The 17890-nt window shown below is 37.6% G+C and overlaps 1 protein-coding gene across 2 annotated transcripts; it reads left to right on the forward strand.

The window, feature by feature from the left end:
* Positions 1 to 8904: 8904 nt before the first annotated feature.
* NXT2 (nuclear transport factor 2-like export factor 2) lies at positions 8905 to 17830 on the forward strand. Of its 2 annotated transcripts, XM_011951667.1 has the most exons (5): positions 8905 to 9105; positions 10065 to 10149; positions 11167 to 11253; positions 14614 to 14758; positions 15641 to 17830. In XM_011951667.1, the coding sequence occupies exons 1-5, from the start codon at positions 9011 to 9013 to the stop codon at positions 15820 to 15822; spliced, it is 594 nt and encodes a 197-aa protein (XP_011807057.1). In that variant the 5' UTR covers positions 8905 to 9010; the 3' UTR covers positions 15823 to 17830. The 2 variants fall into 2 exon arrangements, with proteins under 2 accessions (XP_011807057.1, XP_011807058.1); XM_011951668.1 differs by lacking the exons at positions 8905 to 9105; positions 10065 to 10149 and adding an exon at positions 10352 to 10401.
* The last annotated feature ends 60 nt before the right edge of the window (positions 17831 to 17890 follow it).

The raw sequence follows: 17890 nt of genomic DNA on the forward strand, positions 1-17890 counted from the left end.
AGAATCTACAAATTATTATAAATGTTTAAATAGGTTGGGCACTTTGGCTAACACCTGTAATCCCAATACTTCAAAAGGCCAAGGCAGGAGGAGTACTTGAGGTCAGGAACTTGTGATCAGCCTGGGAAATATATTGAGACGTTCATCTCCACAACAAAATTTAAAAATAAAAAATTAGCCCGGCATTGTGGTGCACATTTGTAATGCTAGTTACTCAAGAGGCTGAGGTGGGAGGATCACTTGAGCCCAGGGGTTCAAGGCTGCAGTGAGCTATGATCGTGCCACTGCACTTCAGCCTGGGTGACAGAACAATACCCTATCTCAAGAGGAAAAAAAAAAAGAAAATATTTAAGTAAATTTAACAAAGTCTCTGGATAGAGCTTAACACATAAGAATGAGTCATATGTCTAGCAGGTAAGATGTCATGGCTAACGCCTGAAATCTCAACACTATAGGAATCCAAGGGGGAGGATTGCTTAAGCCCAGGAGTTCAAGACAATCCTGGGCAACACAGAGAGACCCCTGTCTCTACAAATAATTTTTTTAGATTCAGCCAGGCGTGGTGGCACATGCCTGTGGTCCCAGCTACTCAGGAGGCTGAAGTGGGAGGATTACTTGAGCCCAGAAGGTTGAGGCTGCAGTGAGCCATGATTGCACCACTGAACTCCAGCCTAGGTGACAAAATGAGACCCCAACTAAAATAAATAAATGATGGCAAACAATGGGAAAATGTTTTAAAAGACAATATCATTTGCAATAGCATAAAAAATGAGTTATCCGGCCGGGCGCGGTGGCTCAAGCCTGTAATCCCAGCACTTTGGGAGGCCGAGACGGGCGGATCACGAGGTCAGGAGATCAAGACCATCCTGGCTAACACTGTGAAACCCCGTCTCTACTAAAAAATACAAAAAACTAGCCGGGCGAGGTGGCGGGCGCCTGTAGTCCCAGCTACTTGGGAGGCTGAGGCAGGAGAATGGCATAAACCCGGGAGGCGGAGCCTGCAGGGAGCTGAGATCCGGCCACTGCACTCCAGGCCAGGCGACAGAGCAAGACTCCGTCTCAAAAAAAAAAAAAAAAAAATGAGTTATCTGAGAATTAATCTAGTGAACGATGTTTAAGACCTCTCTTATGAAGAAATCAAAAGACCTAGATAAATGGAGAGATACATCATGTGCATGGATTTTGAAAGTGAATATTGTTAAGATATCAATTCTCTGCAAATTGGTCTAAGATTCAATGCAATCCAAATCAAAAGCCCAGAAGGATATCTTCGTGTAGAAATTGAAAAGTTATATATAAAAATTATATGGAAATGAAAAAGATCTAAAACAGGTACAGACAAATTTGGGGGAAAAGAGGAACAAAGTTGGCAGATTATACACCCTCAAGTTTTCAAGGCCTATTTTAAAACTCCAATATTTAAATGTGATAGTGATGCAAACACAGACAAAGAAATCTATGGCACAGATTAGGAAGTCAAGTAATTTATAAACAATTACCTAAATTACAGCAAAGCATCCACTGCAATTTAGTGAGGGAAAGAATGGCCTTTTCAGTAAATTTTCCTGAATCATCAGATCTATGCTTCATACTACACACAAAAATTTATTTAAGATGGATTAGATATCATGTGAAATATAAATCAATAAAGCATAGGGTAATATCTTAAAGACCTTCAGGCAAGCAAAAATCCTTCATTAGGACACAGAAAACAGTAAATTTGAAAGGAGAAATTGACAGATTGTACTTCATAAAAATTAAAAGCTTCTGTTCATCAAAAGGCATCAAGACAGTAAAAAGGTAAGCCACAGATTTAGAGAAGACATTTACTACATATAGTGTATATATACGTGTATATATATGACAAAAGACTTGTATCTGGAACTAAGAGAAACCCTACAAATTAATTTTTTTTAAAAGACGGGCTACCTATCTTTTCAAAAAACAGGTAAAAACAGACTACCTATCTTTTCAAAAAATGGGTAAAGCACTCAGACCTTTCACTATAGAGGACAAACAAATGGCCAGTAGGCATATTACAAGGAGTTCAACTTATTACCTATCAGGACATGCAAATCAAAATCATGCTGAGATACCAGTACACATCCATCAAGATAGTTAAAAATAAAGGACTGACAATACCAAGTGTTAGTAAAAATGTGAAGTAACTGGGATGTTCATAGGTTGCTGGTGAAGGTGTCAATTGGAAATCCATGTGCCAGCATCTACTAAAGCAGATCATATGTGTACCATATAATGCAGCAGTGCCATTCCTATGTATATACCTGAAAGAAATGAGTGCTCTTGTCCAACTTTAAGGCACATACAAGAATATTCATAGCCTCGGGGATATTTAAGATATACCCAAGAGGCAAGAGGATTGCTCGAGCCCAGGAGTTTGAGACCATCCTGGACAATATATCAAGATTCTGTCTGTTAAAAAAATATATTTAGCCAAGAATTGTGGCATGCACCTGCAGTCCCTAGTGACCCGGGAGGATGACGGGGAAGAATTGCTTGAGCCCAGGAGTCTGAGGTTGTAGTGAACTACGATTGCACTGCTGCACTGGAGTGAGATCCTGTCTCAAAAAGAAAAAAAAAAAAAGCCCCAAACCAAAACAACACAAAGGTCAGTCAATGGGAGAATAGACAAACTGTGATATATTCATACAAATACTTCACAGCAATGAAAAAGAATGAACTACAAGGCAAAAACATGGATAAATCTCACATTAATGTTGAATTTAAGAAGCCAGATGTTTTTCAAAGTCTATTGCACAGCACGGTGACCACAGTTATTAATGTATATTTCAAAATTGCTAAAATAATAGATTTCTTTTCTGAGATGGAGTCTCACTCTGTCGCCCAGGCTGGAGTGCGGTGGCGTGATCTCGGCTCGCTGCAACCTCCGTCTCCTGGGTTCAAGCGATTGTCCTGCCTCAACCTCCCTAGTAGCTGGAATTACAGATGTGTACCACCACACTTAGCTAATTTTTTTTTTTTTTTTGTATTTTTAGTAGAAACAGGTTTTCACTCTGTTGGCCAGGCTGGTCTCAAACTCCTTACCTCAAAAGATCCGCCTGCCTCAGCCTCCCAAAGTGCTGGGATTACAGGCATGAGCCACCACACACAGCCCCAAGAATAGATTTTTAAATATTCTCTACAAAAAAGTATGTGAGGTGATGCATATGTTAATTAGCTTGATATAATCATTCCACAATGTATACATATTTCAAAACATCACATTATATCTCATAAATATATACAATTATTTTTTGTCAAGTAAAAATTAAAATTTAAATTCAAAAAGAAGCCAGATGTCAAAGAATACATATTATATGATACCATTTATAGGAAGTTCAATAACTGACAAAAGCTTTTTATAATCATGATAGTCACTATAGTGGTTACCTTTGCGGAGTGTTGACTGGGAGTGGACAGGAGAGCTTTCTGGGACAATAGAAATATTCTGTTTTAAGGTAGTTAGTTAGTAGTTATGTGAGGGTATACTTCTGTAAAATCAATCCAGCAGTACATTTAAACTTTATGAACATTACTTCATGCAAATTATACATCATGTTCTTAAAAAAACAGATTGTCAGGTCAAAAAAAATAAAATCCAACTATATGCAATGTACAAAAGACACATCAACATAAGGATTCAAAAAGGTTGAAAGTAAAATGATAAGAAAATGTTATATCAGGCAAATACTAAAATAATTTAGTAGATCTATTTTAATATCAGAAGAAAATATACTTAAAGGTAATAGAGAAAAACTGAGTCACTACATTAAGCCTCTAACATTTTCTGTCATTTTTTGTGGGGGAGAGTCACTTTTTGTTTTCTCTATTTGTTGTTTCGTTTTTACTGAGTTCATGGGAGGGGGAAGAAGTTTGGGGCTAAATGGAAGGAGGAAGGTAAGAAAGAAACAGATGTTTAATATGAAGAAGACTTCTCAGGTATAACCAAATGAGAAAAGGAAACAGATTTTAGTTCATCTTGTTAATCAAAAATATGTCTCTGCCTGAACCTTTCATTATGATATCCTGACAATTATAAATTACATTTTTCTAAGAAATTTGCAGACTGGTTAAGCCAGAGTCTTCGAGGGACTTCCCAAAACCTGAGAGCTCAACCAATACAAAAGCCTTATTATTCATTTCGCTTCTGCGAATAATTACTTGAAGAAAAATAAGTTTCCAGCAGGGAATTGAAAGAATTGTTCTCCTTTGAAGATAAGACTTGTGAATATCCCATAGAGGAGGCAATTGGAAAGTAATGAGGCGAAAATGGATTATACTCTCACTTCTATGCCACAGGAGGAAAAAGTTTCCTTTATAGGAAATTAATTCACACCTTCACTTCCTTAAGAATGGATTCAGAATGGGGATAGAGACAAGCTAAAAGGAGGAGGAAATTTGATTTGATCACTCAATTTTAACCACCTACTTTGTGTAAGACTTTTTCTCAGTGCCAGTGGTTTGTATAAGTGTTTAATATACGAAAAACATATAGTTATCCCCGGGAACTTAAAATATAGTAGGAATTTAAGTATACAAATAATAAAAGACAGACTATAATGTCTTTTTAGAATACATTTTATGGTATGTATTTAAGGTATACAACATGATGTTATGAGATACATATGTAATAAAATGGTTATCATAGTGAATCAAATGATCGTATCTATCATTTCACATAGTTACCCATTTTTCCCATGTGGCAAGAGCAGCTATAAACTGCTTGTTTAGAAAAATTCCTAAACATAATACGCTATTATTAATTATAGTCTTCATGTTATATATTAGATGTTTAGATTTGTTCATCCTACATATCTGCTACTTTGTATCCTTTGACCTACATCTACTCATTTCCTCTCCCTACGAGCCCCAACACCCCTGTAACCACTATTTTATTCTCTATCTCCATATATTTCACTTTTTTTGGTCATATTTCACATATGTGACATCATGCAATTTTGTGTGTGTGTGTCTAGCTTACTTTATTTAGTATAATGTCCTCCAATTCATCCATGTTGTGGCAAATGACAGGATTTCTTCCTTTTATAGGGCTCAATGATATTCAATTGTGTGTGTATATATATATGTACAGACACACACACACACACACGCACAATCACAGATTCTTTATCCATTCATCCATTGATGGACACTTGGGTTGTTTCCATATCTTGGATATTGTGAATAATGCTGCTATATACCCAAAGGAAAAGAAATCATCACCTCATAAAGATATCTTCACTCTCATGTTCATTGCAGCATTATTTATAATAATTTATTTTGAAGGATATGCAAAAGGACCATCTAGGCAGGACTACTGGAATGGCAGAGTGCACATCTCTGCAAACCCACCACTGCATAAAAGCAATGGAAACAATGACAAAAATTGTCAAAATAATCTTTTGCAGAACTCTAGAAGTTAAGCAAATACCTGTGAGAATCTGAGGAGTATTTATTCAGAAACTGCTAAATATTTGTAAGGACACCAGGATTTGTAGAATTATAACTTGACACACTGGACTACTTCCAGACATCTCTCAACAACTCCACAATAGCAAAAATATAACCCACAAAATGAGACAAAATATTTGTACCTCATATATCTGATCAGGGACGTGTAACTATATATATGACACAAAACTCAATAACGAAAAGCCAAATAACCCAATTTTAAAAGTAAACAAAAAAACTAAATAGACATTTCTTCAAAGAAGATATACAAATGGACAATAAGTTCATGAAAAGATGCTCAATATCATTAGGTATCAGGGAAATGCAAATCAAAACCACAATGCCCACTAAGATGGCTGTAATAAAAAATATAGACAATAACAAGTGTTGGTGAAGATGTCAAGAAACTGGAACCCTCATGCCTTGCTGGTGGAAATGTAAAATGTTGTAGCCACTGTGGAAAGCAGGTTGACAGTTCCTTAAAACATTAAACATTAATTACAATATGAACTAGCAATTACACCCCTAGGTATCTAGGATATGTCAATACAAAAACTTGTACACGAATGTTCCTAGAAACGTTGTTTACAATAGTCAAAAAGTAGAAACCATCCAAATGTCCATCAACGGATGAATGAATAAATAAAATGTGTTATGCTCATTCCATGGAATATTATTCTGCATTAAAAAGAATGAAATGTTCATACATGCTACAATGTAGATGAATCTTGAAAATATTCTGCTAAGTGAAAGAAGCCAGACACAAAGGACCACATAATGTAGGATTACATTTATATGAAATGTCCAGGATAGGCAAATACATAGAGACAGGAAGTAGATTGGTGGTTGCTAGGAGCTGGGGTAAAAAGGGAAGTGGGAACTGACTGCTAATGGGAAAGGGGTTTCTCTTCGAGGTGTTAAAAATGTTCTAAAGTTGTGCGGTGATGCTTGAATAACTGTAAATATACTAAAAACCACTGAATTGGTTTTTAAATAAGTGAATTGTATGATATGAGAATTATATCTCAATTAAACTTTTTTTTTAAAGCACTATGTGATGTGAACAGTATGGTTGCCAATTAAGGACCTCAGAGGAAGGGGTTGACTGCTCAGATCACTTCCCTGGTTTGTTCTGGATTAGTTCTGCTCAAGTCTTGAGCAAGGCAAAGATTCAGATGGGGATGTTGGTAACTCCCAACAACATTAATTTCATTAGGTTTACACTTGATCAGAAGATCTGGCTGCACAGCACAGCCTCATTTAATCCTACCTGACACAATTTATTGCTCCTACAGTCTGTTATCCCAAGGTCACCAGCCATCTCCTAAACTGTGCAGATAGATGCCTCTCAGTACCTCAAACGTTATCTAATCTGTCCCCACCTCATAGTCTCAAATAAGTGGCTGCCTAATTTCCTCTGCCATGGGTAGGAAAATAATGCTCCTCAAGCAGGAACTATATGACAGGCACTGACTCATTTAATTCCCAAAGCAATGCTGTGAAATATGTACTAATATCATTTCCATTTTACAGATCGGGAATCTGAGTCATGGAATGGTAATTTTGCCAAGGTCACAAAACTAGTCAGTAGCATGATTAGGATTTGAGCCCAGACTGGTGCCAACAACAATGTGTTTAATCAAAATGCTGTGCTGTGTTCCCAGAAAAGCCCTTTCACATCCTTCCTAGTCATTCTTCCCAAGTTTTATACATTTGCAGTTATCTAGTGAAGAGCAGCTCCGTGTCTCAGTCACTTTGTTTCCATTTCCCTCTCCCTCCACCCAACATAGTTTTCATATCTTTAAATTCACTGCTCTGACAACCAGAGCCCATCATTGGTTTCTATATTATCAGTTTACCCAGTCTCCTATCTTTGTAGCACAATGTAGCAATTTCCACTTTGTAGCACAAAATTCTGTGCAAAAATTCAGTGCAAAACTGGGCCCCCCCTCCACCTCTAACTCAACTGTCCCTTTCCAGTACTTCAACCCTCCCATATTTTTCAACACTATTTTCACACCAATAGCCACCCTCATAGCCATTAAAGACGTCACAACAGTTGGGGTTCAGGGGACATGAAACAAGGGAAGGCTTCATGGGGAAGATCGCACCTGTCCTGGTCCCTGAAGGACAGGTAGAATTGGAGCGAACGTTCCAAAAGAAGAATATATAAGTAAATGCATGAATAGCCAAGTGTCTAAAAGCAGACTTTGGGATTTGAAAGTTTGGGGTGGAAATCCCAGGCCCACTAGCTGTATCATCTTAACCAATTTACTTAACTTCTTTAAACTTAAGTTTAAATTTTAAAAAATCTAGATAATAATGTCTGCCTTTCTGGGGGTCTTGAGGATTGAATGAAATCGTATGAAACACAATCTCTCAATCAAGAAAAACAATCACCAATAAAGCAGTAAACATCAGTCATTCTTGGCAACCAGTAGTAGTTAACTTTGCCAGTGTTGGTGAATTTGGGAGAATAGCCTGGGAAAATAAATTCAGATCAGACCAAGGTAGGTATTTAAAGATTATGAGAATTCGGAAGAAAATAGGCAATAGAGTTATCAAAGTTTGTGTGGGAGGAGAGAATGAGAGGGGGAATGAGAAGGGGAAAGGGAGAGAAGTTGGGGGGGAGAGAGGGAGGAGAGAACGAGACGGGGAAAGTGAGACAAGTGTCGGGGAGAAAGGGAGGGAGACAGCCAAAAAGAGAGAGGGAGAAAATGGAAAAGGGTTAGCCGGACCTGGTGGCTCGTGCCTGTAGTCCCAGCTACTCTACTCGGGAGGCTGAGGCAAGAGAATTGCTCGAACCCAGGCGGCGGAGGTTGGCAGTGAGCCAACATCATGCCACGGCACTCCAGCCCGGGCCACAGAGCGAGACTCTGTCTCAAAAAAAAAAAAAAAAAAAGGGAAGAGGGAGAAGGGTAGAAGGGTTGCTACAGGGAATGGTCAGAACTAAGCAAGTTACTCAGTATTTCTTTGTAACTTATTGATGTTATGTTTATTGTCTAGCACTCTCATTACACTTCGAGCCTCATAAGGATACGAAACATGTCTATTTTATTCACCACTCTATATACAGAGCTTTGCACAATCCTTGGCACACAGTGAATACCTGATAAATATTTATTGAATGAATCATGATGAGGAGGAGAGGGAACCAAAAAAATAAAGATTCTGAGAATTCAAGATAGGCGACTGGGAGAATACAAAAGTTTGGAAATGCAGAGGAAATAATGAGTTTAAATTTTGCACGTACAAGTTTCAGAAGCCTATAGTGCACTCGTGTTCATGTTTAGCAAAATTCATATGTGTAATTGGAGCTCAGATAAGGGGTGGGGGCTTGGGATAGGTTGTTAGGATTCATTAGCATACGGGTAGCAATTTACGTCACCCTGAAGATGGGAGGCTTTAAAAAGGGGGATGCACCGGAAGTGACGCCAGTCAGAGGTTAGCAGAAAACGGAAGCGGACTGGCTGAGAAGAAGCTTCCGTTAGCACTACTTTAAAAGGAAAAGAGCCAGATAAAGAGAAAGGTTAAAAGTATGAGAAAGGGCAGAAGCTACTGGTCTCAGAAAGACAGAGAAGGACAGCAAAGAAGAACTCACTATTACGAGGGACCACACACCAGCCACTTAAGGTAAAACTACAACATCTAATTTGCCATTTAAATCAGAAGTCGTTGGCGGCTTTGGGATGAGAGGTTTTTAAGGGGTGTTGGGGAGCAAAGCCAGATTGCCGTGATAGTTATATTGCTTGAGTTTGAATCTCATCTAGTCTGTTACCGTAGGCAGATTCACTCCATCTTAGCTGTAAAATGAAGATGATAAAATAGTAGAAACTACCTCAGCATTGTTATAATAAGTGGATATATGTAAAACTGATTAGAAAAGCACCTTACATACAGTCAGCGCTTGACATTTTAGTTATTGTTAGAATACTTTGCAGAATAAATAGCCCTTAAATGGTGGTGAATGGCACTGTGAACTTAATTTTTGTTGGTGTCTACAAGACATTTTAAAATGCCAGAATAGGGAAACTAGATGAACTTTTCCTGTTGAATATGGCTAGGTTAAAATGAAACAGTAGTTTTAGGCATACTGCCAAAACATAGTAATTCAGTGAGGATGATCCTTCCAGAATGTTCCAGAATGCTAAATTGTTCACTATTCATGCACGCCTTTCCCCAAGCTCCGCCCATTTATCCTATAGGCTACGGAATAGGAGGTCTCGCATTTCTAATTGGTCTCCAGAGGGCTTTGGCTCCGCCTCCTGGGGCAAAAAAAAGTCCCTGTAATTGAACACTTTCATTTTTGCTTGTCCCCAGGCTTGCCGTTAGAAAACTAAGGGACTTTCCTTTTGAGTATCATGTTTACAAAAGCAAAGTGGTTTTTAAATTTTAAACTAAGTAAGTATCAAACAAGTAGATAAGTCGGATAGGAGGGATCTGCAGGAACCGAAGGGAGGTGGAACTTAAGGTTGGAACATCGGTGTGCTTTTAACGACGGACCGAGCTACTTCCGGGAGAGAATGGGAGGGTGGAAAATTCTGTGCGTTTGGCGGGTTTCGCTCTCTTAATAAGTATTGATCATTCCGCAGCTCTGGGGGCCGGACACGTGAGGAGGTAGTGACGCCGCCACTGCCGCAACACGCTGCTGCAGGCTCCCCGATGGCCATGTCTCTGGTGAGTGTTTGGGTCGCGACAGGTCTGCTGGGCGCCGGACTCCAGTGGCTGATTGGAGGGACTCCGGGGCGGTCTGGTTGCTGCTCACGTGGATAGGTGACGAATCACGGCCCGACTCTTTGTACTGCGGGGCGGGGCCCACGTTTTGCTGCCCGCCCTGCCGGCCCCAACCCCGCCTGGTTTGCGGTCGCTTTCTGGTCCCGGAAAGGAGCCTGAGCTGGGAAATAGCGAGAGGCTGGGGTGTTGGGATTTGTTGTTTATGGCTTGCATTCTCTTTTTCTTGATTATCTTCCTAAAAATCACTTTCAGTCACCTGACAAAGAAACTGGCGATTCATTGTTCTTAATTCAGTAATAGACTGGGCCCCGTAAATGAATGAGAAGGAAGGTATTCCTTAATTCTCCGGCACGAACGCCAACAGCGTTGCTTTCTTCGGTTTCACAGTTCTTATGCAAACAGCAGTGAATGTTCACGTAATGTGGGAAAGTTTCCTAAGTGGAGCTGCCAGTTTTTCAAGTAGTTAAACTACTTTGGGGGGTGTGTGTGTGTGTGTGTGTGTGTTTTCCGTTCAACAACTTTGGAGTTTGGCCCTAACATCTCAGTTGGAAAAGAGAAAACACTTGCCTAGCTTATTCAGTGACAGTTTTCGCTGCTGTCTCTCCTTTTCTAAGGGTCAGGTGGTGTCATTTTCATTGCCGTGAATGTTTGTAAAATATTGAAAGTCTAAAGTACTTACTTGCCAAGAAAAGATTATAAATTTATATGTAGAGACTGAAAAAGACTCAGATTCATTGAGAAGATTATGTCCTAAAGACATGCACTGAAAATTAGTGAAAAATTTTAAAATTGCAAACTTTAGAGTCCAGCCTTTAAAATGTCTGAATTTATATGAAAGAATGTGGACTATATATAGAACTACATGGTGGTTGAAATAAATCATCAGCTTCTGTCAGTGGTTTTGTGTTTGTGAGGGGTTGAAAAGGTTGGTAATCTATACTTCTGGAATTTTTCTTGTAGGATTTTAAAACTTATGTAGATCAGGCATGTAGAGCTGCTGAGGAGTTTGTCAGTATTTACTATGAGACAATGGATAAAAGAAGACGGGTGAGTGTTATAGACTCTACTACTCTTTTTAGACTACTACTCTTTATTAAATACCAGGTCGTGTCTGGAGCCAGCGTTTCATCTGCCTTGCATAAGTGGTAACTGTGGACTTACCCTTTAAAAGCAAATTGCTCAGGGAAGGATTGGTATGGCATTAGTGGGAACATGGGCTCTGGAATCATATCCCAGGTTTACCTTTACCTAGTTTTTTAACCTGGAGCAAGCTGTCATTTTCCCTTAACCTCATTTTATTTTCAGGTTGGTAAATTAATTAAAATACCGCACTTAACGTTGGGCCCAGCATATATTCACTTAAATATGTTTCCTTTTCTTAGTTCCGTCAGTTAACCAATATGGTCAAGGTAATATTAGTGCTAATGAAGGGGTCGGTCATTACTGGGAATATTTCCTGATTCGTCCCTTTTATTTCATATATTTATAGATAATTTCTGATTATGGTTCAAAAGTATAGCTCACACCCACAAAAAGTGTACATGTAGCATGGATAATATTAAGTCCTCAGCAGACCGAGATTTCATCAGCTTTTTCATTGCAACTTATCCCTGCACCATATCTTTTAAGTAATTATGTCAGTATGTGGTCAAGTGAGTCTTGCCTAGGTCTCTTACCAGCATAGAACTGTGCTTTGGAGAACTACTTCTATCCTGCAGCTGCAAAAGTTAATACCCTATCTCTAAAAACCTATTTTTTGTATAAAACCCATTTATTAAACATGGGATTTTATATATATATACTTTAAGTTCTGGGATACAGGTGCAGAACGTGCAGGTTTGTTACATAGGTATACACGTGCCATGGTGGTTTGCTGCACCCATCAACCCATCATCTACATTAGGTATTTCTTCTGATGCTATCCCTCCCCTAGCTCCCCACCCCCTGAAAGGCCCGGGTGTGTGATGCTTCCCTCACTGTGTCCATGTGTTCTCATTGTTCAACTCCCACTTATGAGTGAAAACGTGGTGTTTGGTTTTCTGTCTCTGTGTTAGTTTGCTGAGAATGATGGTTTCCAGCTTTATCCATGTCCCTGCAAAGGACACGAACTCATCCTTTTTTTTATGGCTGTATAGTATTCCATGCTATATATGTGCCACATTTTCTTTATCCAGTCTAACATTGATGGGCATTTGGGTTGGTTCCAAGTCTTTGCTATTGTGAATAGTGCTGAAATAAACGTATGTGTGCATGTGTCTTTATAGTAGAACGATTTATAATCCTTTGGGTATATACCCAGAAATGGGATTGCTGGGTCAAATGATATTTCTGGTTCTAGATCCTTGAGGAATCGCCACACTGTCTTCCACAATGGTTGAACTAATTTACACTCTCACCAACAGTGTAAAAGCATTTCTATTTCTCCACATCCTCTTCAGCACCTGTTGTTTCCTGACTTTTTAATTATCACCATTCTAACTGGCCTGAGATGGTATCTCATTGTGGTTTTGATTTGCATTTCTCTAATGACCAGTGATGAGGCGCTTTTTTCATGCTTGTTGGCCACATAAATGTCTTCTTTTGAAAAGTGTCTGTTCACATCCTTCACCCACTTTTTGATGGGGTTGTTTTTTTCTTGTAAATTTATTTAAGTTCCTGTAGATTCTGAATATTAGACCTTTGTCAAATGGATAGATTGCAAAAATTTTCTCCCATTCTGTAGGTTGCCTGTTCACTCTGATGATAGTTTATTTTTCTGTGCAGAAGCTCTTTAGTTTAATTAGATCCCATTTGTCTATTTTGGCTCTTGTTGCCATTACTTTTGGTGTTTCAGTCATGAACTCTTTGCCCATGCCTATGTCCTGAATGATATTGCATAGGTTTTCTTGTAGAGTTTTATGGTTTGGGTGTTATGTCTTCTAAGTGTTTAATCCATCTTGAGTTAATCTTTGTATAAAGTGTAAGGAAGGGGTCCAGTTTCAGTTTTCTGCATATGGCTAGCCAGTTTTACCAACACCATTTATTAAATAGGGAATCCTTTCCCCATTGCTTGTTTTTGTCGGGTAAAAACCTATTTTTTAAGGCAAGAGATAAAAGAAGTTTCTTGTACTGATATTTGATGTCAGGGAAAGGGATGTGACAATGGATGTTTTTTGTGCCTTGCCTTGAATGTGTATTGTACCTTATTGCTTTCAAAAAATAAAGTAGGAAAAAAACAGACAACATAGTTTATTACCAGTGTCAAGGTATGTGTTGACTTTTTTTTTTTTTTTTTTTTTTTTTGAGATGGAGTCTCACTCTGTCGCCCAGGCTGGAGTGCAGTGGCACGATCTTGGCTTGCTGCAACCTCTGCCGCCCAGGTTCAAGCGATTCTCCTGCCCCAGCCTCCCAAGTAGCTGGGATTACAGGCACCTGCCACCGTGCCCGGCTAATTTTTGTAGTTTTAGCGGAGATGGGGTTTCACCATCTTGACCAGGCCAGTCTTGAACTCCTTACCTCGTGATCCACGCGCCTCAGTCTCCCAAAGTGCTGGGATTACAGGCGCGAGCCACTGTGCCCACCCAGCCTTTTAACCCAAGTTACGTTATAGAATTAAGCTAATAGTGTGTCTTGTGACCCCAGAGTTTTAACTGTTGAATTTCTGCCTCATTCGGGCCGTAACTCATTTGACTTATCAAAGTCTCTGCTTTAGCAAGTACTCATGATTCTTTTGAACTAAGTACACTAATAGAGTAGTACTATAGCCGAGCATGGTGTGACATGCCTGTAACCCCAGCTACTTGGGAGACTGAGGCAAGAGGATTTCTTGACCCCAAGAGTTTGAGACCAGCCTGAGGCAATACAGCAGAACCCTGTCTCAAGGTTTTTAAAAAACAGAATAAATTTTAAGAAAACACAGACCTATTCTCTAAAAAGTGGAAGTAATGAACTAATTCTTTCTAACACATGCAGATATTAAATGTTTCATATATATAGCCACTAGCATTAAAGGTTACAGGTAGGGCTTGATCAAAAACTTTGTTAATTCTCATAATTACAAAAGGAAGACACACTAAAACTGGCTTGGGGCTGCATGTGCTTGGAATTTGTGATCATTTAATTCATTTTAATACAGAAAGCAGAACTTAATTGGATGCAAGGTTTTATTGTGTCTAAAGTGAAATGTGAAAAAATATATTTTACTGCCTAGTTTATGAAGAGTAAGATGATATTTATTTAAGGCCAAGATTATAAGACAAACGTTTTGTTCACATTGGTTTCCAGTGGAGATGGAGCAAGCAGAGTGGAGATGAAGATAGAACTACAAAAAATGTTTATATACAATCTGTAATATTTTAATCCATTTCTATAAAATTTTTATCTAGAAGCAGAATTAGTTCTCTTTTTAAAATTTGTCTTTCTTTTTAGGCACTAACTAGGCTGTATCTGGACAAGGCCACCTTAATATGGAATGGAAATGCTGTTTCAGGGCTGGATGCCCTAAATAATTTTTTTGACACATTGCCTTCTAGTGAGTTCCAGGTCAATATGTTAGATTGCCAACCAGTTCATGGTAAGATCATGATCTTTCAAGATGCTTCCTTTGTTTTCCTTTAGTAAGCACTGAGCTTTTATACCAAAAGCAGCGAGAAACTTTTAGTAGTAGAACTATTTACTTGAGCAAGTTAAATATTATGAAAAATTTAACTGTCCAGTCAAACTTTGGTCTTCCTTCAGATTCTTTCCACTACTAGGTTTTGATGGATTGTGTGATTTTGGCTTATTAAAAGTTGTATGTAAAGTTGAGATTAAATGTGACTTTTGTAAATAGAGGGGAAAGATTATCTGATTTCTCGAAATAGTTGCCTGCTGGACCCTGAAATGTCTCCAGAGTAAAATTATACCGTATCTCTGATTAATGTGTTTCAGTATCTTACAATCTATTAATATTTCACAGAAATTTACTCTGTTATGTGAAAGGATGACTTTTGACAAGACAATTTGATTCCAGGTAGATGGATACAGTTGAATATAACCTCTAGGTGGAGTCCTAAGTGCCTTAAATTGTAGTTTAGGGTGATTTTTTTTTTCCTTTATAATTTCTGAAAAGAACAATAGTTTAAGAAGCAAAACATGAGTAAGCTCTGTTAGAAAACTGAAATTTTAATTCTGAAATATTTATATATATATATGAAGGAAATGGTCCTATACTAGATATAAGCCCCTCTCATTTTAAAACTAGAGTATCCCAAGTTTCCTGGACTGAAAATAATTTTAATATCTTTGAATGAGTATTTAGTTTTCTGGATTTGGGTATGCATGCTTAAGGGACAGAAAGTTTATGAAAAAATTTTTAAGCATTAGTCCATAAACAGTGTATTTTAAGCCTAAAAATCTGCTTATTTAGAGATAGAAAATGACCTGTTCTCTTTTTTTTTTTTTAATGTGGATAAAGAGCAAGCAACTCAGTCCCAAACTACAGTTCTTGTTGTGACCAGTGGAACTGTGAAGTTTGATGGAAGCAAACAACATTACTTCAACCAGAACTTCCTGCTGACTGCTCAGTCCACTCCCAACAATACTGTGTGGAAGATTGCAAGTGATTGCTTCCGTTTTCAAGATTGGTCTAGTAGTTAAAGGGGCAAAAGTCCATTCTCATTTGGTCCATTAGTTCCAGCAACTGAAATTTATGTGAATTATTTTGATTGTAGAAGCACTAATAATATGTGCTAAAACTAAATTTCTTTAATATTTTCTATTCCTATCAGCACCTTTTCTAGCAGCTGCCAGTTTGGAGCATTGCCCTCTAAGAGCTTTAAAGCTATTTTTTTACATGCCTTATATACATTCCAATAATGACGTTCTTACAGTAATATTAAACACATGATCTTGGTACTAACATACTCACTGTGAACCCAGCCTATTGCAAAAATAAAATCCTTTTGTAATATTATCTATGGGATGTCACCACAATATAATGCTCTGGGAAGAAGTGAAGTTTTTTGGTTATTAGGTTAATTTTGTAGTAAAACACATTGCCTGTTTTCAGTTAACACTGGTAATGCCATTTTAATATATGACTTTTTCAAATCAGTTCAGTGAAAATAGTACAGATTTAGGTTTACATAACTACTCTGACATAGTGGAATTGCATATAGAGATGTTCAATAGTCTCTTTTCATTCTAAGTGATTTTATTTTGACATGTTTTCTTATGAAGTAAATTAATCAACTAGAGAGGTGCAAAACATTCTCAGTTGATATCTGAGTATTGGGTGCATTTTGTGGCTTAAAAACAAAGCTTCCTAAAAAGATTTTTCTTGGCAGCTTCAGGTCTATACATTTAGGTAATGAGTGGTAGTACAACTAATAGCTTTAACAGGAGAATAGGGAATGAGAAATAGAAATCCAAGGCTGAAGCCAAAAGTAAGGAGGGTGGCCAAATGGTAAACTGCTGGTACTTGTTTTCTACCTCCTAAAACTGTAGCTTATTTTTAGGATTTAAATCACTAAGTTAATAAGTATCCTTGCCAAATGATCATGAGTGTCATTTTTGTTCTAAGACTAATATTTTTTAGGTCTTTTCACTTCACCTCATACTTATCATCAATGTATATCTCCATTTATTCAAGAACTTACTGGGGTAAAATAACAGCAATAAACCTAACCTTTTAACAGGGTCTAACATGAGAGTTGGAGTCAAAGCCATTGTTATCTTTTGGTGACACCCTTAAATTTTAATAAGTCTTCCATGTGAACTTTAGGCCCAAAGTTTCTTATGTATGACACATCCCCCAAATAAGTGATTTTTTTCCCAGTGCTTTGTACTGTCAACTGCATTATCTTTAGTTATTTAAAGGTAGAATTATTTAATTTTGTGATTTGTTCTTCCATATGACATTGAGCAAATAGATCTGTTTTAAAATATGTTTCTGCTATGTGGCTAACTCATTGTTCTTTTTTTAAAAAGAAAATGGAGAATAGCAAATCTTCATGATAATCCTCAAAAGAACAAAATGCTTAACTTTATCTCTCAATTTCTAAAGGTGAAAAACCTAGATTCGCTTTTGCTTAAACATTAAATATCTTTTCCATTTTTTAATGTTTATAAGCTAGATATGTCAACTTTGTTTCTACATGGCAACCAAAAACTGTTTCTTTTCACTTAATTATAAAACCAGTAATTCATTTACTCTTGCCCAAAACCATACACTGTATTTCTGTTATAGTAACAAAATATAATTATGTAGAATTGTATGGAACTCAGATTTAAACCATGCTTTCTTGTGGTACTGACCGAAACTTACACATTTTATTCTACTCATAGTGAGCTTATTATTTTGGATTGATTTTCCAAAACCACAGCTTTAGCAGGAACAATCAGAATGCCCAAATGCTGTCCTTTCCATTATGGAGAATAATGTCAAATAAAAGCTGCATATAACTAGCAATAACTACATTGAATGGTGCGCATTGTTCATGATTGTTGTGTGTTTTAAGACTTGTATATAAATTGCTTTTTCCAAACTCTGTATAACTTTTAAATGGCTGGAACTACTCTTACAAGGACTAGACTGTATTTTTGACATGCTCTTATTTTTGTAACTTGAAAAAATAAAATTTTGCCTTGTGACAGATTTTCTCAAGCTTGTTTTAAGGTCTTTTGATTTTTGTTCTTAGGTTTCAGAATGATTACTTGTTTCTTT

The sequence above is a fragment of the Colobus angolensis genome, unplaced genomic scaffold (genome assembly GCF_000951035.1).
Source record: "Colobus angolensis palliatus isolate OR3802 unplaced genomic scaffold, Cang.pa_1.0 Scaffold324, whole genome shotgun sequence".
In the NCBI taxonomy this organism is placed as follows: Eukaryota; Metazoa; Chordata; class Mammalia; order Primates; family Cercopithecidae; genus Colobus; species Colobus angolensis.

Excerpts from the sequence above, each read along its gene's own strand:
- NXT2 (XM_011951667.1), top strand. The coding sequence starts at position 9,011 with ATGAGAAAGGGCAGAAGCTACTGGTCTCAGAAAGACAGAGAAGGACAG. Across the intron at positions 10,150-11,166 it reads CCCCGATGGCCATGTCTCTG|GATTTTAAAACTTATGTAGA; the intron begins GTGAGTGTTTGG and ends TTTTTCTTGTAG. Across the intron at positions 14,759-15,640 it reads AGATTGCCAACCAGTTCATG|AGCAAGCAACTCAGTCCCAA; the intron begins GTAAGATCATGA and ends ATGTGGATAAAG.